Below are 27,272 nucleotides of genomic sequence, written 5' to 3' on the forward strand. Positions count from 1 at the left end.
CACTCAGAGTATGCAATTCGACGAGTCTTGACAGTTGTCAAGATGGAGGCTACACTCATGTGGCCTCCATCTCACTGAAAATGCAGAGTATTTCCATCACTTCCCTTTTGTCCCCCCAATGATTCCTCATGCCCTTTGCAGTCTGTCTCTCTCTCAGTCCCCAATCCCTGGTAACTACCGATCTACTTATATTACTACAGATTAGAGTGCATTTTCTAGAATTTTATATAAGCGGAATCATATAATACATGGCTTAATGTATCTGGCTTCTCTCACTTAGCAAAATGATTTTGAGATTCAACCATGTTGTGGGCTGTATCAGTAATTTGTTCCCTTTTTATAGCTGGGTAGTATTCAATAGTACGGATATACCACATTTTGTTTATCTAGTCACCTGTTGATGAACATTTGGGTTTTCCCCAGTTTTTGGCTAATAGCAGTTACATTTTAAGGTGTGTAGGGTATGAGGCACAGGACAAATAGCCCTACTGTCCCCCTGTCCTGCCTCCTGATTCCAGCCTCCATGCATGGCTAAGGTTTCTTAAATTAGTGATACCAATTTAGTGATTTGCTATGCTTTTTAAAGTGATTTCCCCAAGTCCTGAATTTTTATTTCATATCAGATTTTTCCTTTTAATAAAACTTACCATTTTCCTGGTTGTCTCCTACCTTTTACTTTCACTTCTTTTCCTGATATCTTCAGTTTGCCAACATGTTTTTAGCATTGTCGTTTTCGTGGGAACCAAAATAAGGAACAAATCTTTCAAGCCCTTCCTTTTTTTCCACTGTGGGAAGACTGGGTTGGAGTAGTAGTGTCCGGGTCTAGGATTTTATTAGCTCACCAACTTTTTCTTGGAGGGACAGGAGTATTTCCTAGTAACTCAAAATAAGTGACAACTTCTGGATCAATGTTCATTGATACAGTTTCCTAAATGTTCTCAGGTCACGTGCAATAGAGGGAAACCTCCCCTATTTGTGATGGATTTTGTGGTACCAAGAATAACGGCTCTTGCTGATATGATTAGGTTAAGGATCTTGGGAGGGAGAGGTTATCCTGGATTTTCTGCAAAGGCCCAGTGTGATCACGAGTGTCCTTATAAGTGAGAAGTATCAAGTCAGAGTCAGAGAAGGAGATGTGATGACAGAAGCAGAGGTCAGAGTGATGTGGCCATGAGCAAGGAATTCTGGCAGCTTCCAAAGCTGGAAAAGGCAAGGAGATGGATTCTCCCCTTGAGCCTCTAGAAGGAACACAACCCAGCTGACACCTTGATTTTTAGTCCCTCAAGACCCATTTTAGACTTTTAACCTCCAGAACTGTAAGGTAATAAATTTGTGTTGTTTTGAGCCCCTAAGTTTGTGGTAATTTGTTACAGCAAAAATAGGAAACTAATACAGATTTCAGTAAGTATTTCATGAGCAGCTTCCTTTTAGAAGTAGAGCTTGTGTGGCAGCTGTAGTCTGAGTGTGAGTGTTGTAAACTTAACTATAGTTTTTTCTTAATGAATCACTAAAAATGCAAAGATTGAGACCTTTAAAAAGTAATCCAGTTTAATATAATTATACTTTAATTGGTCATCTTATTCATTCCTATTTTTAAGTGGGTTATTTTTATTTATAGACTATCACATCCTATTTTACAATATGAATGGTATTCCAAAGCAAATGCTAAAACCCATAGAAACCTTTAAAAATGAACAGATTGAAGTGCGTAGTTGGGATTGGCTAAAAATAATACATACTCTTTGAATAGATTATCGTTTCATTTTCTGTGCAGTAACAAGAGCAGAAAACTTAGATGACTTTCTGAGGCAAAGCAGTAGATCCACGGCTTAATTCTGTGCACTTCTGTTTTCTGTATTGTCACATACACATTGCTTGTAAAGCTCTGGAGAGAGAGAGCCCAATTTCTTGATCTTGCTGTTGGGAGGTGTGATTGTGGACTGAACTATAGAGGACAGAGAATCAGGAGTGAAAGTTCCATGTTATGACTGAGGTGCATTGATTGGTAAAGTGCTAGTAGCATATAGGAAGCTCTTTATTTACATATGCAGAATCAATTTCTTTTCTGATCTAACAAGTTTATTTTCTTTTTTTTTTTAACAAGTTTATTTTCAAATTTATTGGTAAGAACCTGTACAGAGAGCAGGTACTGTGACCCCCCACACCACTTCTTATCCTTTCACTATAATAAATCACACGATTATTCTTTTAAAAGTATAAAATCAATATGGGCAAAGTTGAGTCAACATATCTTTTTTTTTTTTTTTTTTTTTCTACTGCGGTATGCGGGCCTCTCACTGTTGTGGCCTCTCCCGTTGTGGAGCACAAGCTCCGGACGCGCAGGCTCAGCGGCCATGGCTCACGGGCCCAGCTGCTCCGCGGCATGTGGGATCGTCCCCGACCAGGGCACGAACCCGTGTCCCCTGCATCGGCAGGTGGACTCTCAACCACTGCGCCACCAGGGAAGCCCAACATATCCATTTTAATGTTTAAACATTTGCAAGGTAATTAATGTCTGGTGATTCTTTCCTCTGTGCATTCTGTATCTGCTAGGATGCCTTTAGCTATACGTAGCAGAAACCTTAAGTTGACTTAAAGAGTAAAGAAATATATTTTCTCTGAAAACAAGAAGTCCAGAGATGGAGCTCCTGGGTCAGTTGACTCAGTAGCTCAGCTGTCATCAGTGACTCATGTTTTTCCACCTTGCTGCACTGTCCTCCTTGGGATGTTCACTTAGGCCCCAGGCTCTCCTCCGTACAGTTGCAGTGGCTGAAGCAGTTTCAGATGTCACACCTAGACAAGACATTGTTCAGACAAAGAAGAGGACTGTCTTTTTACTGCGTTTCTTCCTCAGGAGAGAGGAAGACTTTCCAAGAATCCCCCAGTAGAATTCTCACCACTGATCTGCTGGGATTAGGTCACATGCTCATTTCTAAACAATCACTGGCAAGGGGAATGTGATCACATGACTGGTGGAATGGATGGGGGCGTGTGTCAATCACTATACTTATCTATGATTTCTGTGTTTTTCTGTTTACTTCTCTTGTGGCTGGTTCTTATCCATGTTTCTTTTATCTTCCAAGAATCCTGTGACTAATCTTCTTAAACTAATATATTTATCTTAAATATGTTTTGAATTCATGAGTTCTGGATGAGGGCCCGAGGGTGGTGGTATTGTTCCAAGAAGAGACCATTTTTTGGCCACTTTATGGTTTGGTTGATGTTCTGAATAGATAAGGCTTCCAAAAGCCATCAATTAGTTAAGTGCAGAATTACTATAGCTGTCTTCACGTTTTATTCAAAAGCCTGCATCTAACATTGGGAGGGGTTCCTGATTTAGGAAGTGGAATATTTTTCTCTGGACGTCTTTAAAAAACATGATAAGTATTCAATTAACAGTATAGAGCTGTTTGTGGAAAGCAGAAGAATGAAGAGCATTCATGTTTCTAGTTTTTCACCAGACATTCATAGAGCTAAGTGTGTGCTGTATGTTGTGGAAAGAGTGAGAGGTTGACCTGTAAAGAGATAAATTGCCATGGGGCAGAGAATGGTTCTATAGATGTGAGGCCAGTGGCTGAGCGATTACACAGTGGGGAATTGAATCATCATTTACAACCGGGGGTTTCTTTGAGTGGGCAGCCATCTTTGGGGTGTGACTTCGGGAGTGCTTGTGTGATCTCTAATTTATATCCCCCTCCCCATTTGAACATGGTGCCTACTCTTCAATATTAAGAGCCTTCCTTTGGATTGCAGTAATATATCTTGAGAAGGCCTTACAAAAAGGCAGATCTGCTGTCTGGATAGGATAACCCATAAGATGTTATCGTGGATTTATTATTATTTATCAGGTTCATTACCTGGTGATTTAGGATGATTTTAATATGAAAGAAAGAGAATGTGTTTTGAATTGGTAGAAAGGTAGAATGAACTGTAGGCAAAGGTGAGGGGGTTCGGCCTTAGAGAAACTGAGCATTGGTCTGTGAGAAAGTCAGAGCCTTTGTCCTCAAACGTGTCAGCTCTTCTCTTTCTTCTCCCCATCATCCTTCTTGTTCTTTTAGAACACTTAACATGTAGCTAAGACTGAACACTTAAATATAGTGCAACACGGGCTGTGACAGCAAGAAAAAGATGCTGCATAAAAGATAGTGGGAAGTGTGAGACTTCAAACAACTCTTCACTGCAACAAATGTGAGTGTATTTTGGCATATAACGTGCTAAGCTGTGTATTATGAGGTTGCTCAGGAAGTTGCCGGGCTAACGTGGTTAAATATGTGTCAGGAAGGAGAAGGAAAGAAACCTTAATCCAACGTAACCAGCACGATGTGAGTGGCAGATTGGCTAAAGCCCCCTCACCAGTGGTTCTCACTCTTGACTGGAACCCCCTGGAGAGCGACACAAGATACTGATACCTGGGTCCCACCCACGGAGCACAGCTGCCCTAGACTGGGTCTGCTGGTTGTTCCCTTGGGGTGAGGCAGCTTCTGTTTGTGAAGGGGCTGGAGAAAGAGGATTGTCAGAAGTGTTCTGTGCTCTAGGAATTGAACCTCCATTAAGTAAAGATTTACATTGCTTGTAATGATCTTTTGTGTATTGGATTAGTGTGCCTTAAAAAAAAATCCAGCTTTTTACAGTCATATTGAGATTAAAGTCAATATCCATGGTTTAGTTTTCCCAGAAAGCCCATGGTCATGTTGATTTCGGATGCACGTAGCAGTAAGTGGCAGCTTGCAGCATGCAGCACGAGCGGTAGCTGGAAGCAAGATCTTAGTTCCCGGACCGGGAGTCCTAACCACTAGACCACAGGGGGCAGTGGCTAGGGCCTGGATCCCTAATTCTTGCCTGCCTTGTCAAGAATGAATTCACGTGAGGAGGCAAAAGGTAAAGAGAAAAGTAAAAAGTTTATTGGAAAAGCAAAGTACATGTGGAAAGATGCACGGGCAAACTCAGAGAGAGAGTCGCGCCTTTGGGAAATACTTAAATCCTTTATAAAAGGGCAGTTTTCCAGGTCTTTGTCTTCCTTCTGGCCAATCATCTTGTTTTGTCCCCCCTGGCTAATTTGTCTCAGGACCCTCCCCTTAGGTGCGCACGCACCTTTCAGCCAAGATAGATCTTGACGTGAAGGCGTCTGGGAGAAGCAAGTCTCGCTGTGGCCTGGCATCGTCCCCTGACTTTTGACCTGCAAGGAGCCTTTCTGCGCGTGTGTAGTGTCTCCCTTGCCCCAAGGATGGGAAGTATATGGCCTCTTGATCCTTTACTCAAACAAGGTCTGGCTCCTCTCTGCTTCTGCCACAACTGTTATCTTAAGGCGTCCACAAGAGACAAAGCCTGGCTTTTTACCCTGTTTCAGTTGTTACGTCCATTTTGGGGTGCAAACAGGAGGCTGACTGTAAATGCCTAACCTGGAGCCCACCTATCTCCTATCTCAGGAAATGTAAACAGGAGGCTAGTTGTGAGTGTCTGGCCTGAAGCCCACTTTTTCCTGCTTCATGAAATGTAAACAGGAGGCCAGCTGTAAGTGTCTTACCTGGGGCCTGTCTGCCTCCTGCCTCAACATGACAGACTTCTACATCTGTACCATGGAGGTCTGTACCCTGACCTCTGCATCTGGAATGAGTGAGCACCTCCAGATGTGAGTTTCCTTGAGTAGGCACCTGCCTTGGAGTTACTTGGAGTTCCTTCCTGTCCTCAGATGGTACCCAGGGTTTCTGGGTTTAAGAGTAATGCCATTTACTCTTTCTTTGGAAAGAACTGAATTATTTTTCTGAGACAAGAGGAGCAGAACTCGGGTGTAGACCTCCTTTTTCCACATTAGGCAGGACACACTGATGCCAAAGTTTAAATTAGAGATTGTGATCCCTGCCTCTCCCCACCTCAGGAGAATGAGTGCTTAAGGGATGTTAGGTCTGCAGAGCAGGATGCCTTCCAAGTCCAAGAAATCATTTCTTCATAGATCTTTCCATTTGAGCTGTTGGTTACTTGCAGATTAGCAGTAGTTGGAGATTTCTAGGGGAGAAAATCTGTCCCCATGCCTGTGGTGAAAAATCTGACAAACTCAGGATTTTAGGTTTTAAATGCATTTATTTCCTGAGTTTTCCATTTATTTATTTTTAACCTGTTATATTGTAGGTATTTTTGTTAGAAGCCATAAATCCTCTTTTTAGCCTGGGGTAGGTTATAAGTAGGTTAAATACATAAAAGTGAATAGACTTCCTTCCTGCTGCCCACTTCCAACCGTGCTCGCAGATATGTTCTGAGGACACCTGTCTTGAACCAAAAATCAAAAAGATAGCTGGCCAAGGCTAAACAAGACCAGGTTCTGGCCTAAAAAGAATGTAATGTATTCTGGGTTTTTTTCTTTCATTTTGGTGTTCATGAAACTTCTGATGAGCAATTATGTATAATGGCTACAGTCAAACTTTTATATTCCTTCAGCATAGGAAATGTTAAGTCATTTGGAAGGAGGAAAGGATTGATGGCATGGATGACTTTGTGGGTTGTGTTAAATTTTCTTTTTAGGACTGACAGTTAATGATTTTTCACAGCTATATGTAGGACTTTTGCACCAAGAATTTCAGGCAGACTGGAATTGAGGCTTTGAAATTCATTAATTCCAAGAGTGGTAGAACTCAGATCATTAACACGCGCACACACACACACACACACACACACACACACACACACACACAGAGTTCCCTTTGCCCAAGTCAGCTGTGGGACACTGCAAATTCCCTTATTCTCCTCCAAAGATTTCTTTTGAGAAAACTAGTGAGGAGTCAACTCTAAGTCTCAAACGCTAATGAGGGAAACTAGTAGAACAGAGTTAGTGGAGAGCACAGTGGCAGCCACAGCCCCATCTGCAGCTAACTCCCCTATTCATAAACCTTCCCTGGGGATGTTCCTGTGTGGAGGAAGGGAAATCAGTCTTCGTTGTTAAAACATTGATCTTTGTGCCGCTGGGTCTCTCCAGTACTTTAGTAGTAGGTTCTGTGTGATCTCAAAGAACTGCCAACCTCTCAAACTGGCCTCAGGAAGCCAGAGCTATTTTGGAAATTCAGAGGATTGGTGGTGCGAATTAAAAATACACCACAGCAGAAGTGAAGGAGAGATTGAATATAAAATCAAGGAATCAGAGATTTTCATCAGGTAACTCAGGGATTCAACAGTTCATGGGTAGGAAGCATTTCTTATAAGTGTATTTGTTTCTTTTATACACCCCTGATATATTCAAGGACCTCCAGGGTCTGTCTGGGGTCTGTCTTCCCTTCTCGTTTCTCTCGACTGCTTTGTCCAAGACCTCTGCCTTCAGCGGGCTGTAATCACTGTCACCAGAACATGCATCAGACATTTCCGGACCTGGCATTTTTTTTCTACCATTATTCTTTTTTCCTGGGATGGTCTTCTCCATTTTCTGTCTGTCTGCCCCCACCCCCCGCCCTGGCTCTCGCTGAAGCCTTTCCTGGCAACCCTAACTCCCACTCAGTCCTCCCCTGTGAAACTCCCCCAGCCGTTCTCGGCAGTAGGGCTCATTTCCACTCCACCATCTCATTTTGCTTAGGACTTTTTTGGAAGTGCACAATATCTAGTACTCAGCGTTGAGTACTGTTGATTGATTAAAAGGGGGTTCTCTTCCAGCTGGTAGCCATGCTGGACCTGAAGGGGACGGGACGGGAAGGGGCATGTTAAATGGAGTTACTTGGATTTGTGGAAAAAATGGTAACTGATCAGGTGCTGAGGGTTCCCCATAATGCTTATAACTGAGATTAAACTTAAATATCACATGACAGGTAGGACTTCATGTGATCTTAACTTTCTCTGGTTCTCTCTACTTACTTCAAAATAGTTTTTACATCTACAAAGCCTTTAGTAATGAACTAATTATAGCATGCCTTCAGGTCATCGGCCATAGATAACATTTTGAGGCTAGGTTTTTTTCTGGAACATAATCTAATGTTTTATTTTATTTTTTCCAGCTGTATTGATTAACATAACATTGTGTGCAACGTGTTTATTTGATACGCTTATATACTGCAAAATGATTACCGTCATAGCATTAGCTAACACCTGCACTGTGTTGAGTAACTACCTTTTCTTTTTTGTGGGCAGCAATCTAACATTTTAGAATGGGTTTTTAGAATGAGCTTGGAGTGATTCTACACCGTTTAATGAGCAGACCTTGAAAATGCTGGGCCAGCTACCTTCATTACCTTCGAATCTGAATCAGTGAGAATCAAATGATTGCATTCTCGTAGTGATCAATCATTTAAAAAACTTCCAAATAGCTAATTAGGTGCCTTAATAGCGATAAGGCCTTTGATAGCTTCTGCCGAAGAATAAAAGCAGCCATGGCATCATCTACATGGAAGTGAGAAATTTATTAAACCTGATTCGCTTTGCCACCGGATCATTGCTTCCCTGAGTCAGAGAACTGAGTTGTCTTTTTGTATCTCACTTCTGGCTGGAAGAAACTTATAGTATTTTAAATGTTTTAGGGTTCTGTTTTGAACAAATTTTTTCTCTTTTCATGTCTTTAAGGCCCTTTAAAAGGCCCTGGATCGTAGGTTCTTGTATCAAAGGTTTAAAAAAAAAGTAAATTTGGACTTGTTGATTTAGGAAGAGCCTTCTGGAACTAAAGCCAAATATCTCAGCTTCACATCATTCATCTTTATTTCTGTTAATGATCTGTGTGAGATAATAGACGTAATGCTTTCCAGAAGTTGAAGCCCTTATCTGTATTTTCATGATTAAACTATATTGAATTAGAGAATTGGAAAAAAAATCACATTTCATTCATTAGGAATGAATTTCTTATGTGAAAATTCAGCAGTCACTTTTCCTTTGGAGAGCTAAAAAAGGATTCTTGGAACTAAGCCAGAAAATAATCTCTTCATCAGCTACAGTTAATATAAACATTGATAAGGCACATTATATCTGAGGAGAGTACTCTGAACTAATTTCTTTGTAATCACAGTGCACTCGTAGGCTCAGCTGGGGAATTAGTAACATATGAAAACATCTAGTAGGCTCTTCTGGGAATTAAGAAATACAGAGAGGACTGCAAAAAAATTTCAGAAATGAAGAAACTGAGTATAAATTGTCGTCTTTGAAAAATACAGAGGAAAGTAAACAAAGATGATGTTAAAAAGCTTCCAGGGCTTCCCTGGTGGTGCAGTGGTTGAGTCCACCTGCCGATGCAGGGGACAGGGGTTTGTGCCACGGTCTGGGAAGACCCCATATGCCGTGGAGCGGGTGGGCCCGTGAGCCATGGCCGCTGAGCCTGCGCGTCCGGAGCCTGTGCTCCGCAATGGGAGAGGCCACAACAGTGAGAGGCCTGCGTACCGCAAAAAAAAAAAAGAAAAAAAGCTTCCAATTATGTTAAAACAAAATTGAGAAAGTAGTGAAAACAGTGTCCTTATCTCTTGATTTGAAGTTACATGATGCTAAAGTGAATTAATCCAATGTTATAGGTCTGCTGTGTTAAGAATCTGGAATATTTGTAGTCTCCCCAGTTTGATTTGTCTTCCTTAATTTGGATCAGAGAAAGAATGCACTTAACTTTTGCATTTCAGAAAATAGAGCAATTCAGTAATTTCCCCCTCTCTACTGAGATCATAAAAAGAAGATGCTAAATCCTCAAAGCTTAGCTTAGTGATCAGGTGAGGTTGAAGTCAGCCAGTTCATTTCATTTCAGCATTTGAGAATTAACGACCACGGAGTTCTGATTTTCCAACTAAGAACTTTTCTGATTTTCTGTTGGACAGAAAGATTTTTCCACAGAATCTGGCACAAAATATAGATATGTGTCCAACAAAGAATGCCCAGTTTCAATTCATGTGAAGAATCTTTAAAATAAACTTTACAAACATCCAGATTATCAAGACCCAGGGAAAGAATTTAAAACAGAGGAGTGTTTACAGCTGAGGGAATTGTGATTTATGCTTTCCACCTCTAAGTTTTCCTGCAGGGCTGAAATCTTTCTGAAATAATGGGATTTGAATTTCAAGCTGCTCCTCTTGAAAGAGGACAGCAACTGTTTGGAACAGGATGGCTTTGATGAATCCTTGGGGATAAATGCTCCAAGTAATGTCGGCAGCTTCCAACAGCATAAGGTTTGATATGAAGTCAGCCACAGGCACCAGGGTAACTACCACCTTGTTTATCACAAGCTTGATAAAGTATTGCACATCCTGCAGGACCACGACCTTGGGCTTCTGAGCCCTGCCATGTGGGAAGCGGGTGGGTGATGGAGGCCATGCACACAGAGCTAAAGTGAAGAGCTGTTGCTAGGTAGGCCTTACTATTCAGGGCTGAGCCACAGAAACCACAGATAGTTCTAAAAACAACTCATTTACTTAATCCACTAATGAAAAGGAGGTAGGGGAAAACCATGGAAAAAATCATGATGCGGGGGAAGTTTGTTGTGTTCTATTTTCTTCCTCCTTCTCCCTGGTCATCATCCTTATAATCCTCGCTTTCCACCCTTCCTTTCAGCACTGGTAGTGGCCACCCAGGACTACCCTGGGATCCAAAGAGGCTTCAGTCTTCTCTTAATCCCTTTCACTATATCAGAACACTCTTTCTTTAAGAACATGGTTTAAAGACTTTGAGGGACCATCAATAATTCATAGTTGTTAAAAGATATATTTTTATTTTTATTTATTTATTTTAAAATAAATTTATTATTTATTTATTTTATTTTTGGCTGTGTTGGGTCTTTGTTGCTTTGCGTGGGCTTTCTTTAGTTGCAGCAAGCGGGGGCTACTCTTTGTTGCGGTGTGCAGGCTTCTCATTGTGGTGGCTTCTCTTGTTGGGGAGCACAGGCTGTAGGCGCACGGACTCAGTAGCTGTGGCTTGCGGGCTCTAGAGCGCAGGCTCAGTAGTTGTGGTGCATGGGCTTAGCTGCTCCACGGCATATGGGATCTTCCCAGACCAGGGCTCAAATCCATGTCCCCTGCATTGGCAGGCGGATTCTTAACCACTGCGCCACCAGGGAAGCCCCCAAAAATATATTTTTAAAGAAGATATAATTATGATTCTTGATATAAAATGAACATGTGTCAAAGATTTTTAAAAGCTTATTAATTAATAAAGGAACCAGGCGGATGCCACAACTTGTTCAAAGGAAAGATCAAAGAATCACAAATTTACGTGGAGTCAAGGACTGTTTCAAATTTTGCTCCAACTAAACCATAAAATTTGCAAATCACTTGTGTATTGTCAAATAAACTCAAACTTTTAAACAACAACAACAAAAAAATTTACAAATGGATGCATGACAGACTTTTTCCGAGGTATGAGGGCTGTTTCTCCACTGGACAATTAATTTTCTCGTCTAGAGAAGAATTATTTGTATGGCTATCAGTTATCTGCAATTTAAAGAGTTGTGAAAGAGTCCAAAGGTGATTCAGAGCCCTAAAGGGAATCAGATAATTCTCAGGGGCTCCAACACTCTATTAAAAGAATATTCAGTAATGTCTTCCTTATCTCAAAGAATACCTTGTAGACTTAATTTGTTTGGAAGCATTTTATTGTAAAAGAATACATGTTAACTGAAAGAACTGAATGGTAGACTTTGGATAAATGGGGATGTATCTGTCAGGGAAGGTCAGTTGCTGTAACAAACAATTCCAGTCTCAGTGGCTTAACAGTAGATTTATTACTTCCCCTCTTCACAGTTCCACTGTCACTAGTTACACCTCCACCAAGTGTCTCCACTATCTTCTTGGGCCTATGTGACCTCAGTGGATCCTCTGCATCCAGCCAGGAGGCAGGAAAAAGAGGAAACTTAGGGAAGCCTGCTTGTAATTCCTCAGCCTGGAATGGACTCATTTTCCTTCCACTCAGATTCTACTGGTGAAAACTAGTCATGTGACCCCACGCGGATGAAGGTGGGGCAGATGGTGGTGGTCGTGGTCATGGTGGTTATTGCAACTTAGCTGAATCAAAACCAGCTTGGTGACCACTTGCATTTTCAGGGGTGTGCTTCCAGGGACACTTCCTCTAGGAAGGCAAACCCCAGAGAACTGAGGAAAACTCAGTTTTCTATTTATAAATTATTACTAGATCCTTAGTGATGAGCAGAACACAGTGTCAGCTCTCCAGGAGCATATGAGTCATGGGGACGAAACTCTATAATGTGAGGCAGGAAGTGACATATGCTGTGGAAAAAATGCTCTGAAAGTACATAAGGGTGAAATAGTAATTTTATTTATTTATTTATTTATTTATTTATTTATTTAGGCTTCATTGGGTTTTCATTGCTGGGTGTGGACTTCCTCTAGTTGTGACAAGTTGGGGCTACTCTTCGTTGTGGTGCGCGGACTTCTCATTGCGGTGGCTTCTCTTGTTGCGGAGCATGGGCTCTAGGCGCGTGGCCTTCAGTAGTTGTGGCTCACAGGCTCAGTAGTTGTGGCTCGTGGGGGTCTAGAGCGCAGGCTCAGTAGTTGTGACACATGGGCTTAGTTGCTCCGTGGGATCTGGGATCTTCCCGGACCAGGGCTCAAACCCATGTCCCCTGCTTTGGCAGGCGGATTCTTAACCACTGCACCACCAGGGAAGTCCTGAAATAGTAGTTTCAACCAAGGGGAACCATGGAAAGTATTAGAGACAACATGCAGGGCGACAGTTGAAAGCCTAGAATTTGGAGTCACGACATCCTGAATTCAAGTCTTCTCTTTGCTGCCATTGACTCTGGACAAATCTTTTACTTCTCTGAGCCTTGGTTTTCCTAACTCTGAAAAAGGGCATCATAACTGTTAGCTCATAGGGTTATTGTAACTTTACATGTGTAGGTATATACATGCAAAGTGAAGCAGAAGGTCATTTATATGAGATTTTGAAGGTTAGGTCGACTTCAACAGGCAGAGAAGGCAAGGGACCTGGTAAGAAAGACTCCTGGGTTCTGTCCTTTCCTCCGTATTTTCTCAAGGAGCTTGTATACATTGGGAGTTCCCAGTAAGACTATAGGTAAGGAGAGGGAATCCACTGCCCAGCACAAATTGGAAGACCTAGATGCTCTTGAGAGTGCAATAGTTGAATTATTTAAAAATCTGACAAGGATTTCTAGTGGCTTTTGCTGATTCATTCTTTTTTTTTTTCCAGCATGACCCAGTGGTTGTCCACCCAACACTCCATTAACCATTCGGTTTAAAGAGTGTAGTGTGAGGAGATTTAAAGTGATTGCCTGTCTTAGAGACAACACAAATAATTGATCAGAGTTTTTCACTTTTCAGATATTACTTCTTCAAGCTGTAGGTAAGGTTTCTGTGTCTTTCCTATATTTTTGCCTTTAAGGGTTATTTTTCCCCAGGTTAATTATATATTTTAATTTTTGGAACAGGATAATTATGGAATTCTGTTAGGAAAGAAAAACTCACAACATGACTATTTTCAGGACATTTAGTATAAAGGCAGTAGCATTAAGATGTGAACTTGGAAATTGTGAGTCTTTTGTACAACTTAGTAGCCTCATGCAATTTTATATCCAACTTCTCTGTGTCCTGAATGTCTTAACAGTCATTTTATACAACTGAGCGTAATCCTTAGGAAAAAGCAGGTGCGGTGCTTCTTGACTGTTAACGTGCATCCAGATCACCTGGGGATCCTGATAAAATGTGGGCTCTGATTCAGTAGGTCTGAGGAGGGGTCTCAGATGCTGCATTGCTTCCAGGAGATGTCTATGCTGCTGGTCTGTGGACCACACTGTGAGGGGCAAGGGGCCAATGGGCATACTTTTTATATGGGAAGTTGAGGAAGCCTTACTTGGGAGATTAAGGGGTCTAGAGGTCTTTTTAAAAAGGAGTTAGAATTTTATAGTGTCTGCTTTCATTAAAGCTGCAGTTGGTTGGTCCTCTCTGTCCTCCATTAAGGACAGAATTTTCTAGATCCTTAGACTAGTTAGTTTTGGCTGTGCTTTAAAGTGTTTACTTATTTAATTTATTATTATTATTTTTTTACTCTTAATGATAGCGACAAGGGCATTTCATCTGTCTCTGCCTTAGTATCCTCAAAAGTAAAACCACCTGGCTGTTACCTACTGCAGAGGAGGAATGAGGATGGACTCTGCCACTCTTGGCTAGTGTGTGTAATCTTACTGACAGGTCTTCTTACTGTGAATCCAGCTACTCAGATCATTTCCATGGTTATTATCTGTGCTTATAAGAAGTTTGGAATTTTAGAACTTCCCTGTGGCTCGTAAGAGCAAAGTGCCAAGGAAGCCACTCCCCAGCTCCCTTCAGGTAAGGATCACAGGCTGAATCCTAAAGAAGAGCCACGTGAATGTGCCATTTATCACGGGAGAGTCCCAGTCAGAGCAGATTAGAACAGGGCAAATCCAGCCCTGCTCTTGGGAGAAAAAACATCAAAGTACATACTTCTTCAAATTTTTTATTGAACACCTACCTTTTACATAGCATTTTTAGGGGCACATAAATGTAGAGTAAAATTACCACCAGTTGTTGCTGGGTGCTTGCTCTGTACTCATATTGCAAAGCGCTCGATTTACTTTGCATCATTTAGCTCTCATAGGTAGATATCATTGTTCCCTGTTCACACTTAGGGGAACATCTGGGTGTCCCACAGGTCAGAATGGCTCCCAAATTTCCATGGTCTCAAAATGGCTGTGACATTTCCAGGTATCACATCCTGATGTGATAATGGCCAGCAGAAAAGAGGGATCATGTCTTCCTTACTATCTTTTAAAAGAAGGAAGACTCCTAAAAGCTGCTCAAAGGTCTTCCTTCATCTCTCATTGTCTGTAGTTATATCATGTGCTCATGTCTAAACCAATCACTAGCAAAAGAAATAGAACTACAATGGTCCCATTGCATTAATCTAGGGGTCAAGAGAGTATACATCAAATTCATCCTGATGCCTGTTCTTTAAATAAAGTTTTATTAGAACACAGCCCCACCCATTTTTTTTACCTATGGCCTATGGTTGCTTTCACCCTACCACAGGGGTCCCCAACCCCCGGGCCGCAGACTGGTACCAGTCCGGCCTGTTAGGAACCGGGCCACACAGCAGGAGGTGAGTGGAGGGTGAGCGAGTGAAGCTTCATTTGCTGCTCCCCATTGCTGACATTACTGCCGGAACCATCCCCTGCTCTCCCCACCCCCATCCATGGAAAAATCATCTTCTACGAAACCGATCCCTGGTGCCTAAAAGGTTGGGGACTGCTGCCCTACAACATCAGAGTGGAGTAGTTGCAACAGAGACCTTATGGCGCTGCAAAGCCAAAAATATTTACTGTCTGGTGCTTTATAGAAAAGGTTTGCTTACTATTGGCTTAGATGAGTCAGAATCCACATCCTGCACCAAAGAGGGGATATTTGGATAGAATTGGGGTTCTATCAACAAAGGAGTGAGTGGCTGTTGGCTAGGCCACCAGCAGTGACTGCTACAGAAGGGCATCTTTCTTCCAATGAAGCAGATGTGCTTTGAAGGACATTTGTGTAGGAAGGTAGCTGTAACCTCAATGACAGTACAGCCTCCTAGGTTGAGGCTAGGTATAGAGTATTAAATGGGAATAAAAATAGAAAGAAGCAGAAGTGATGTCTCCTAGGTCTTGGCGTGTGGAAGATGTGAACAATCCTTCCAAAATTCAGACCACTGGGAATTCCCTGGTGGTCCAGTGATTAGAACTCAGTGCTCTCACTGCTATGGGCCTGGGTTTGATCCCTGGTCGGGGAACTAAGATCCCACAAGTCAGCAGTGTGGCAAAAAAAAAAAAAAAAAAATATTCAGACCACTAAACAAGTGCCAGGTCCCATGTAGTTCCCAGTGGTCACATGAAGTTGTGACAGGGAGCAGAGCAGCTCCTAAGCTTTTGTCTTGCCCTGGTGACCGTTTTAAAGTCTGAAGATGAAGGAGACAAGAGGAACTGCAAATCCAAACAAGGCAGAACTGCTAGCTGAAATGTAAGAGGCAATGTCCATTTCATCTTAAGGTAGGAGGGATTGCTGGGCTTATTTAACCGTACTCTGGACTTCAGCAAAGCAAATGTCAGGAAGCTAAGAAAGTAGTCTTATCTCTGTTCATTAACTCTAAATGGCACACAACTCAAGACTGGTATGATTGGTACTAGTTCCTAAAAATTTCTGTTAACTAAAATGATAGTACAACTAAAAATGAACCTGATGAAGAAGAAAAGGGTGGAATTTTAAAGACCAATGTGGTTTCAAGAGGAATTTGGATTTCAGAAGATGTGTGTGTGTGAGCAGTGGAGTCTTAAAGAGGAGATATGGAGATATGTATATGTATAGCTGATTCACTTTGTTATACAGCAGAAACTAACACACCATTGTAAAGCAATTATACTCCAATAAAGGTGTTAAAAAAAAAGAAAAATGTGGATTCAAACCCTGGTTGTATCAATTACTAACTCGGCGAACTTGAGAGCATTATTTGACCTCTCTCAGCCTCAGTTTCTCCATTTGTAAGTTAGGATATAATTTTTACCCATACAGAGTATTCTTGGAGGCCAGTGTATCCACTCTTGCTCTTGACCTCATTTTTTTCACTTTGAGACATTGTTGCATCAGTTGTCACTCTTGAAAATCTTTGGATCTTACTTATCCTTATAGGGAACAAAACCTTTTATAACTAGTGTGTCATTAATGGCTAAGAGTGGGTTAGCTCGGGGGCCATTAGGTTGTTTCCTTCAGCCTCCCCACCCCCTGCTCTGTGTGCCTACCAGATACACACTACCACGCACTCTGTGGGGCCCTCATGGGGCTTAAGAATGGTCTGGGGCATTGGCCATGGTGTGGAGAGCTCACAGGGTATTCAGAGGGGACTAAGCAAGGTTACGGCATGGACAGACATCACTGCTGCTGGCCAGTCAGGCTGAGGCCTTGATGCAGACAAAACAAAGTCCTGGTGGGTGGCCCTGACAGGAGGATCAAGCGGCTCAAGCCTGGGTTCAGCAGTGTGTTCTTGGCAGGGCAGCTGGTCTGCAGGCAGGCAGCAGTCGCTCTCACGTGACTCCTGGGCACTCAGGTGATGCTCTTTCAAGTTCCCCTTTCCCAAGTCTCCTCTTATCAGGTGGTGGCTCTCTTGCTCTCTTGGTCAGCTTCCCTAGGACCAACTTTCAATCCTACTGGGTTGCATATTTTTTCTTTTTGTTTTTAATCCAAGTAACATTGGTTTATAACATTACGTAAGTTGCATGTGTACAACATTGTATTTATACTTCTGTACACCCTACAGCATGCTCACCACCAGAAATTTAGTTTCCATTCATCATCATACAGTTCATCCTCTTTACCCACTTTGCCTTCCCCCCAACTCCTTCCCCTCTGGTAACCCCTACTCTGTTCTCTATATCTACTTGTTTGTTTTTATTTAGTTTGTTCATTTATTTTGTTTGTTTTTTACAAATTTTTTTAAAAAAATTTATTTAGTTAATTTATTTTTGGCTGTGTTGGGTCTTCATTGCTGTGTGTGGGCTTTCTCTAGTTACGGCAAGTGGGGGCTACTCTTCCTCGAGGTGTGCAGGCTTCTCATTTCAGTGGCTTCTCTTGTTGAGGAGCACGGGTTTTAGGCGCGTGGGCTTCAGTAGTTGTGGCATGCAGTTTCAGTAGTTGTGGCTCGCAAGCTCTAGAGCACAGGCTCAGTAGCTGTGGAGCATGAACTTAGCTGCTCCGCGGCATGTGGGATCTTCCTGGATGAGGGCTCAAACCTGTGTCCCCTGCATTGGCAGGCAGACTCTTAACCACTGCACCACCAGGGAAGCCCTGTTTGTTTGCTTTTTATATTCCTCATATGAGTGAAATCAAACAGTATTTGTCTTTCTCCATCTGACTTATTTCACTTAGGATAATACCCTCAAGGTCCATCCATGTTGTCACAAATGGCAAGATTTCATCTTTTTTATGTCTAATATTCCATTGTATATCTATACATCACATGTTTTTTATCCATTCATGTGTTGGTGGACACTTAGGTTGTTTCCATATCTTGGCTATTATAAATAATGCAATATAGATTTCAAATTAGTGTTTTTGTATTCTTTGGATAAATATGCAGAAGTGGGATAGCTGGATCATATGGTAGTTCTATTCTTTTTATTTTTTTATTTTTTGCGGTACGCGGGCCTCTCACTGTTGTGGCCTCTCCCGTTGCGGAGCACAGGCTCCGGACGCGCAGGCTCAGCGGCCATGGCTCACGGGCCCAGCCGTTCCGCGGCATGTGGGATCTTCCCAGACCGGGGCACGAACCCGCGTCCCCTGCATCGGCAGGCCGACTCTCAACCACTGCGCCACCAGGGAAGCCCGGTAGTTCTATTCTTAAGGTTTTGAAGACTATCCATACTGTGTTCCATAGCAGTTGCACCAATTTCCATTCCTGCCAACAGTGTATGAGTGTTCCAGGTCTCACTTGTTAACTCTCCTCCTTTCCAGCTTCTCTTGCTTTATTAGCTCCTACACCCATTTTTATCCCTCTTCCATTTTTCAAAGCTTTGTTCTCTCTTTCTTTCCAAAGAAATAAATATCTGGGTTGAAGTGAAAATAAACTTAGTCCTTTAATATCACTGAGCTACTTGCATAGGGAAGAAAAGATTGGACTTTCTTTCTTTCTCTCTCTCTCTTTCTTTCTCTTCCTTCCTTCCTTATTTCCTCTCTTCTCCCTCCCCCCTCTTTCCTTCTTTCTTCCTTCCTTCCTTTCTTCCTTCCTTCCTTCCTTCCTTTCTTCCTTCCTTCCTTTTCTTCCTTCCTTTCTTTCTTTCTTTCTTTCTTTCTTTCTTTCTTTCTTTCTTTCTTTCTTTCTTTCTTTCTTTCTTCCTTCCTTCCTTTTTTCCTTTCTTCCTTTCTTTCTTCTTTTTCTTTTCTTTCCTTTCCATAACACTAGATAGCAGTGATTCTTAGGAAAAAAAAGGATAATGATTTGAAAACTTAGGGGGTCACTCATCCCTGGCTTCATTCCCACAATGATTTCCATATGGATATCTCTTCCATTTCCATAAGCTTTCAGAGAAGAGGATTTGATCATCTTCCCTGGAAACTTATTACATTGCTCAATGATGAGAAAATTCTTCAACAACAAAAATAACATACACTTCTTGCATGTTTCATATGTACCAGGTAGTGGCTATGATGCTAACATAGAAAAATTGATTTTTTAATTTATTATTTTTAATTGATGTGTAGTTGATTTACAATATTATACTAATTTTAGGTGTACAACATACTGATTTTGTATTTTTATAGATTATACTCCATTTAACGTTATTATAAAATAATGGCTATGTTTCCCTGTGCTCTACAATATATCCTTGTAGCTTATTTATTTTACACATAGTAGTTTGTACCTCTTAATCCCCTACCCCTACCTTGCCCCTCTCCCTTCCCTCTCCTCAGTAGTAACCACTAATTTGTTCTCTATGTATGTTTCTGTTTTGTTATATTCATTCATTTGTTTTATTTTTTAGATATCACTTATAAGTAATAACATATGGTATTTGTCTTTCTGTGTCTGACTTATTTCACTAAGCCTACTACCGTTTAGGTCTAAGCATGTTGTTGCAAACAGCAGACTTTCATTCTTTTTTATGATTGAATAATATCCCATTATTATATATCAATATATACCATATCTTCTTTATGCATTCATCTGTTGATGGGCATTTAGGTTGCTTTCATATCTTGGCTATTGTAAATAATGCTGCTATGAACATTGGGGTGTGTGTTTTCATTTTCTTTGTATATACCCAGGAGTGGAATTGCTGGATCACATGGTAGCTCTATTTTTAGTTTTCTGAGGACTCTCCATACTGTTTTCTACAGAGGCTGGACCAATTTACATTCCCACCAATAATGTACAAGAGTTCCTTTTTCTCCTCATCCTCACCAACATTTGTTAGTTGTAGACTTTTTTTTTTTTTTGCGGTACGCGGGCCTCTCACTGTTGTGGCCTCTCCTGTTGCGGAGCACAGGCTCCGGACGCGCAGGCTCAGTGGCCATGGCTCACGGGCCCAGCCGCTCTGCGGCATGTGGGATCTTCCCGGACCGGGGCATGAACGCGTGTCCCCTGCATCGGCAGGTGGACTCTCAACCACTGTGCCACCAGGGAAGCCCCTTTAATCCATTTTGAATTTATTTTTGTATATGGCCTGAGAAAATGCTCTAATTTCATTGTTTTACAGAAAACCTGATTTAATCCTCCCAGTAACCCTAAGAGATAGTAATGTTTTCTCCATTTTAACTATGAAGAAATTTAAGATCAAGTTCATACATTCAACAAGTGGCAGAGCCAAGAATTAAACCCACATCTTTATTTGGTTGTGAAAATGCTGCTCTTTTTAAAAATTGAATTATAGTTGATTTACAATATTGTGTTAGTTTCAGGTATACAGCAAAGTGATTCAGATATATATGTATTTTTCAGATTATTTTCCATTATAGGTTTTTACAAGGTATTGAATATAGTTCCCTGTGTTTTACAGTAAATCCTTTTTGTTTATTTCATATATAGTAGTTTGTAGCTGTTAGTCCTATACTGCTAGCTTATCCCCCCCCTCCCCCCGCAATCCCTTTCCCCTTTGGTAACCATAAGCTTGTCTTCTGTGTCTGAGAGTCTGTTTCTGTTTTGTACATAGATTCATTTGTATTATTTTTTTAGATTCCACATATAAGTGATATCATATAATATTTGTCTTTCTCTGTCTGACTGGCTTTACTTAGTATGATATTCTCTGGGTCCATCCATGTTGCTGCAAATGGCAATATTCCATTCTTTTTAATGGCTGAATAGCATTCCATTGTATATATATATATCCCACCTTCTTGAACCAATCATCTGTTGATGGGCATTTGGGTTGCTTCCATGTCTTGGCTGTTATAAATAGTGCAGCTATGAACATTGGGGTGCATGTATCTTTTTTTTTTTTTTTTTTTTTTTAAGGACTGCCAGAACTCCACTTTTATTTTTGCATTCTTTACGAAAAAAACGTAACCAATTACCATTTCCTTTTCTTTCCCTGCTTACTTAGCTTCAACATCAATGATCATGTATTTCAGAAACTACTGAAAGACTTCAAGTACACTGCTGCAAAGAATAGCTAATAATTGCTCCCTACATATTTTTGCTTAATCTATTTTGTAAACTGTAGTCAACTCCTGGAACATCTTAAGTAAACTACCTTTATTTCCTTAAATAAAAATGAATAATTTTAAACATCATGCAGATGAAACATTTTTAATACCTAACTTCCTTAACATAAGGTAAAACAGTCTTAGGCAGGCTGTCACTGGGAATTTTTTAAATGTCATGATAATTATGCAGGTATGGATCATATTCAGTATTTAACATATGACCAAGGTAACTAATAAGAGGTCAAAAACAAAGTTAAAGTTAAGCACAGATACTTCTTTGAAAAGCTTCTGATGTTTATTTACTTCTGCACAAACAACTTAAGTGGGAAGAGCCACTAGTATAAACCTATTTTTAGTCTCTATTATTAAAACTGCTTAAGAGTTCTTAGAACACAGAAAAACTAAATTTGAATGCATTTGTAATAGCTTAACAATTTAGGTCTTAGGATCTTTTAATGGAATGTTTGAAACCAATCATAATTCACTGCAAAGATAAATCAGAAAAAGAAAACAAACTTTTGAATGCTATGTTATAATGACCTGGACAAAACTGATTATCAACTAGTAATGATTAGCACATGCAATAGACTGAGAAATTAAATCCTCTGCTATATACTTTTGTCAGACATGAGAAAGTTTTAAATGTTCTTATTGCATTCATCTCCCACATACTCAATTTTATTTAAGACAACAGTTCTCTCCAGATTTTTGGGTTTATCAGTGCAAAGTAAAATAAAGCAATCTCAGTAGAAATGGTTTATTACAATGTTATCTTAGAAAGGCTTATTTCTCAAAATGTCCTAAAAGATGTCCAAATCATGAGAATGATCAACCTCAATGGCTTCCTCTGCATCCAACTTTGTTTCTCCGTGTCCTTCCTGTGATTCATCAAGAGAGGCCAGGGCCTCATTTGTGTCACTTGCAAAAGTCTCTCGTGATGTATCATCATCTTCTAGAAAATTTAGGTTTTTAATAGCTTGTTTCATCTTTTTTCCCAACACTTGTGTTCTTCTCTTCTTAGCAGCTTTTTTATTTTCATATTCCTTTTGATTTTCAATGTAGAAAATGTCCTTAATTTGTTCCTCACTGATACTAGGAGTGTTCTTCAGGAGATTCAGGAAAACTCCACCTGGTGTTCTTCTTCGACTACCATTCATTATAAAAAGGCCACCATTTTGTTCAACTTCAGCAGTTTCCATCAGAAGTTCAATTGCCTTTTTGTTCCCAATTATCCTCACTACTCGGGCTATCAAATCTTTCTTTGGTTCCTGCAACCTAAAAGAAATTTCATCAGCCACTTTCTCTTGAGAATCGTCCTCTGTGATCTCATATCGGCCTTTATAGTTCATTTCTAGTCTGTCTCCTAGTCTGTCTTTGACAGGTCGTTTCCTTTTGAGATGACCTTGCCCATTTTCCTCCTCCTTTGATCCCGTTTTTTTGCCACCATGCATATATTCATCTAGCTCTTTGTCTAATTCTTTTGTATGCTCTTGGGATTCCCTCTTAAGTTTCTTAGCAAGCAAATAATTGTATGTCTCGGATTCTCTGCTTCTGTCAATAGTGCCCTCCATTCCCAAGATACCAAGTTCAGTGGCCACTGCATCTTGATTCTGTTCCTGCAGCACAGCACCCCATATGTTGTTAACCTTCTTCCCTCCAGCAATAGGCGGTTTCTGGCTGCTCTGGCCAAACTGAAAAGGCTCTGGTTTGGAAGGAGTGTTAAAACATTTTTGTCGTTTGCGCTTCCAGAGAGAGCTATCATCATCTGAATCCGAAAAACTCTCCTCACTTGAATCCACACTTTTAACAGTCCGATAATGTGATACCGGAGCACACACTGTTGCAGTACTCTGGAAGGGCCTCACTGCACAGTCCCCACCTAGTGCTTTCGGCACCTGCAGCGGCCTGTCGCTGGGTGCCACCGTCATGTCGGAATCCGAGTCAGAAAGTTGCCCATCTTCCATGTCGCCTGCCTCCTGCGCCTCCTGCGCCATCTTCCCGCGGCCGCATGTATCTTTTTGAAATAGAGTTTTTATCTTTTCTGGATACATGCCCAGGAGTGGGATTGCTGGATCATATGGTTGCTCTATGAAAATGCTGCTCTTAATGTATGAACCCAAATCCCTCTCACAGTTTTGGGAGCCCCATGCTGGAGCTAGCACTTACTGAATTGCAAGAGCCAATTGTTAAAGTTTCAGGAATTTTGTAAACCAATTGTTAAATCCAGCCATTATTAAAAATCAAATTATTATTATATAAATTAAACTTACATTTAAATAAATTTAATTTAGTTAATAAGGTAAAATTAAACTTAAATAAATTATATTAAAAATAGAAGTAAACATACTCAAAACTTTTCATTTCCTAATTATTCTACTACATTTTAGTTCTCTCTGTGCTCTTGAGGTTATTTACATCTATTGTGTCTGTATGGTGGAAGTGCTATATAATGGTGGTCTGCTGTGTCTCTTTTCCCAACTCTGCATTCAGTGATGTCATATTGATAACTTAGAATTGGCTATGGTGGGAATAATTATACCATAGAAATGGGCAAATGCTAGAAATCAGGGCTTGATTTACTGTTCTGTTGATTGTCTAGAATTAAAGTGATGGAGAAAAACCTTAATAATGCAGATAAAAAGTGTGTTGTGTCTAATGCCAAAGCTGAGAGTGGCTTCAGTTTAATGAATATAATTTGTATCAGGATGAGGAATAGCTGAACAGTAGATTACACATCAGATTTAATGACAGTAAATGTATTGAGAAAAGAGTTAGTGGGATGGGGTGCAACTCCACTTGTCAAATCATAGATGAGTTGCAACCATAGGTTACTTACAGCTAGAAAAGTTTGGCAGAAACTAATGAAAGGGTGGAACCAGAGAGTTGGCACCACACACAACACCTTTGGTATTTATGCCTTGTGTCTCTTTCGCACCTTAATTCACTGGCAAGCATCCCTCGTACCAAACTGAGCTGTGTGACTGACAGGGTCTTCGTGCTCCGGCCGGGTGTCAGGCCTGTGCCTCTGAGGTGGGAGAGCTGAGTTCAGGACACTGGTCCACCAGAGACCTCCCAGCTCCATGTAACATCAAATGGCAAAAGCTCTCCCAGAGATCTCCATCTCAATGCTAAGACCCAGCTCCACTCAACGACCAGCAAGCTACAGTGCTGGACACCCTATGCCAAATAACTAGCAAGACAGGAGCACAACCCCACCCATTAGCAGAGAGGCTGCCTAAAATCATAAGATTACAAACCCCAAAACATACCATTGGACTCGATCCTGCCCACCAGAAAGACAAGATCCAGCCTCATTCACCAGAACACAGGCACTAGTCCCTTCCACCAGGAAGCCTACAACCCACAGAACCAACCTTAGCCACTGGGGGCAGACACCAAAAACAATGGGAACTACAAACCTGCAGCCTGCGAAAAGGAGACCCCAAACACAGTAAGTTAAGCAAAATGAGAAGACAGAGAAACACACAGCAGATGAAGGAGCAAGGTAAAATCCCACCAGACTAAACAAATGAAGAAGAAATAGGCAGTCTACCTGAAAAAAAATTCAGAGTAATGATAGTAAAGATGATCCAAAATCTTGGGAATAAAATGGAGAAAATACAAGGAACATTTAACAAGGACCTAGAAGAACTAAAGAGCAAACAAAAAATGATGAACAACACAATAAATGAAATTAAAAATTCTCCAAAAGGAATCATTAGCAGAATAACTGAGGCAGAAGAACAGATAAGTGACCTGGAAGATAAAATAGTGGAAATAACTACTGCAGAGCAGAATAAAGAAAAAAGAATGGGGACCTCCCTGGTGGTGCAGTGGTTAAGAATCTGCCTGCCAATGCAGGGGACACGGGTTTGATCCCTGGACTGGGAGGATCCCACATGCTGTGGAGTGGCTGAGCCCATGTGCCACAACTACCGAGCCTGTGTGCCTACAGCCTGTGCTCTGCAATGGGAGAGGCCGCCGCAATGAGAAGTCCACTCACCATAGAGAAGAGTAGCCCCCACTTGCCTCAACTAGAGAAAGCCCAAGCACAGCAATGAAGACCCAATGCAGCCAAAAATTAATTAATTAATTAAAAAAAAAAGAATGAAAAGAATTGAGGACAGTCTTAGAGACCTCTGGGACAACACTAAACGTACCAACATTCAAATTATAGGAGTCCCAGAAGAAGAAGAGAAAAGGAAAGGGACTGAGAAAATATTTGAAGAGATTATAGTTGGAAACTTCCCTAATATGGGAAAAGAAATAGTCAGTCAAGTCCAGGAAGCACATAGAATCCCATACAGGATATATCCAAGGAGAAACATGCCAAGACACATATTAATCAAACTATCAAAAATTAAATACAAAGAAAAAATATTAAAAACAGCAAGGGAAAACAACAAATAACATACAAGGGAATCCCCATAAGCTTATCAGCTGATCTTTCAGCAGAAACTTTGCAAGCCAGAAGGGACTGGCAGGACATATTTAAACTGGTGAAAGGGAAAAACCTACAACCAAGATTACTCTACCCAGCAAGGATCTCATTCAGATTTGACGGAGAAATAAAAACCTTTACAGACAAGCAAAAGTTAAGAGAATTCAGCACCACCAAACCAGCTTTACAACAAACGCTAAAGGAACTTCTCTAGGCAGGAAACACTATAGAATGAAAAGACCTACAATAACAAACCCCAAACAATTAAGAAAATGGTAATAGGAACATACATATTGATAATTATCTTAAATGTAAATAGATTAAATGCTCCAACCAAAAGACATAGACTGGCTGAATGGGTACAAAAACAAGACCCGTATATATGCTGTCTACAAGAGACCCACTTCAGACCTAGGGACACATACAGACGGAAAGTGAGGGGATGGAAAAAGGTACTCCATGCAAATGGAAATCAAAAGAAAGCTGGAGTAGCAATTCTCATATCAGACAAAATAGACTTTAAAATAAAGACTATTACAAGAGACAAAGGACACTACATAATGATCAACGGATCAATCCAAAAAGAAAATATAGCAATTGTAAATATTTATGCACCCAACATAGGAGCACCTCAATATATAAGGCAAATGCTAACAGCCATAAAAGGGGAAAGCGACAGTAACACAATCATTAGTGTTTGTGTTACTTTACACTTTAGTAGGGGACTTTAACAGCCCACTTTCACCAATGGACAGATCATGCAAAATGAAAATAAATAAGGAAGCACAAGCTTTAAATGATACATTACACAAGATGGACTTAATTGATATTTATAGGACATTCCATCCAAAAACAACAGAATACACTTTCTTCTCAAGTACTCACGGAACATTCTCCAGGGTAGATCATATCTTGGGTCACAGATCAAGCCTTGGTAACTTTAAGAAAATTGAAATCATATCAAGTATCTTTTCTGACCACAATGCTATGACACTAGATATCAATTACAGGAAAAAGTCTGTAAAACATACAAACACATGGAGGCTAAACAATATACTACTTAATAACCAAGAGATCACTGAAGAAATCAAAGAGGAAATCATAATATACCTAGAAACAAATGACAATGAAAACTCGATGACCCAAAACCTATGGGATGCAGCAAAAGCAGTTCTAAGAGGGAAGTTTATAACAATACAGTCCTACCTCAAGAAACAAGAAGCATCTCAAATAAACCACCTAACTTTACACCTATGGCAATTAGAGAAAGAAGAACAAAAAATCCCCAAAGCTAGCAGAAGAAAAGAAATCATAAAGATCAGATCAGAAATAAATGAAAAAGAAATGAAGGAAACAGTAGCAAAGATAAACAAAACTAAAAGCTGGTTCTTTGAGAAGATAAACAAAATTAATAAACCATTAGCCAGACTCAACAAGAAAAAAAGGGAGAAGACTCAATAGAATTAGAAATGAAAAAGGAGAAGTAACAACTGACACGGCAGAAATACAAAGGATTATGAGAGATTATTACAGGCAACTATATGCCAATAAAGTGGACAACCTGGAAGAAATGGACAAATTCTTAGAAAAACACAACCTTCCGAGACTGAACCAGGAAGAATAGAAAATATAAACAGACCGATCACAAGCACTGAAATTGAGACTGTGATTAAAAATCTTCCAAGAAACAAAAGCCCAGGACCAGATGGCTTCACAGGCGAATTTCATCAAACATTTAGAGA

General features: G+C 40.6%; 2 protein-coding genes across 2 annotated transcripts in view; one reads left to right on the top strand and one right to left on the bottom strand.

Moving 5' to 3' along the window:
- Positions 1–27,272, top strand: part of ARMH4 (armadillo like helical domain containing 4) — a 128,230-nt gene that overhangs the window by 38,756 nt on the left and 62,202 nt on the right. The window lies entirely within an intron of this gene.
- LOC117311044 (phosphorylated adapter RNA export protein) lies at positions 20,899–23,088 on the bottom strand. The gene has a single exon (XM_033851097.1). The coding sequence runs from the start codon at positions 23,081–23,083 to the stop codon at positions 21,890–21,892; it is 1,194 nt and encodes a 397-aa protein (XP_033706988.1). The 5' UTR covers positions 23,084–23,088; the 3' UTR covers positions 20,899–21,889.

The sequence above is a fragment of the Tursiops truncatus genome, chromosome 2 (genome assembly GCF_011762595.2).
Source record: "Tursiops truncatus isolate mTurTru1 chromosome 2, mTurTru1.mat.Y, whole genome shotgun sequence".
NCBI lineage: Eukaryota > Metazoa > Chordata > Mammalia > Artiodactyla > Delphinidae > Tursiops > Tursiops truncatus.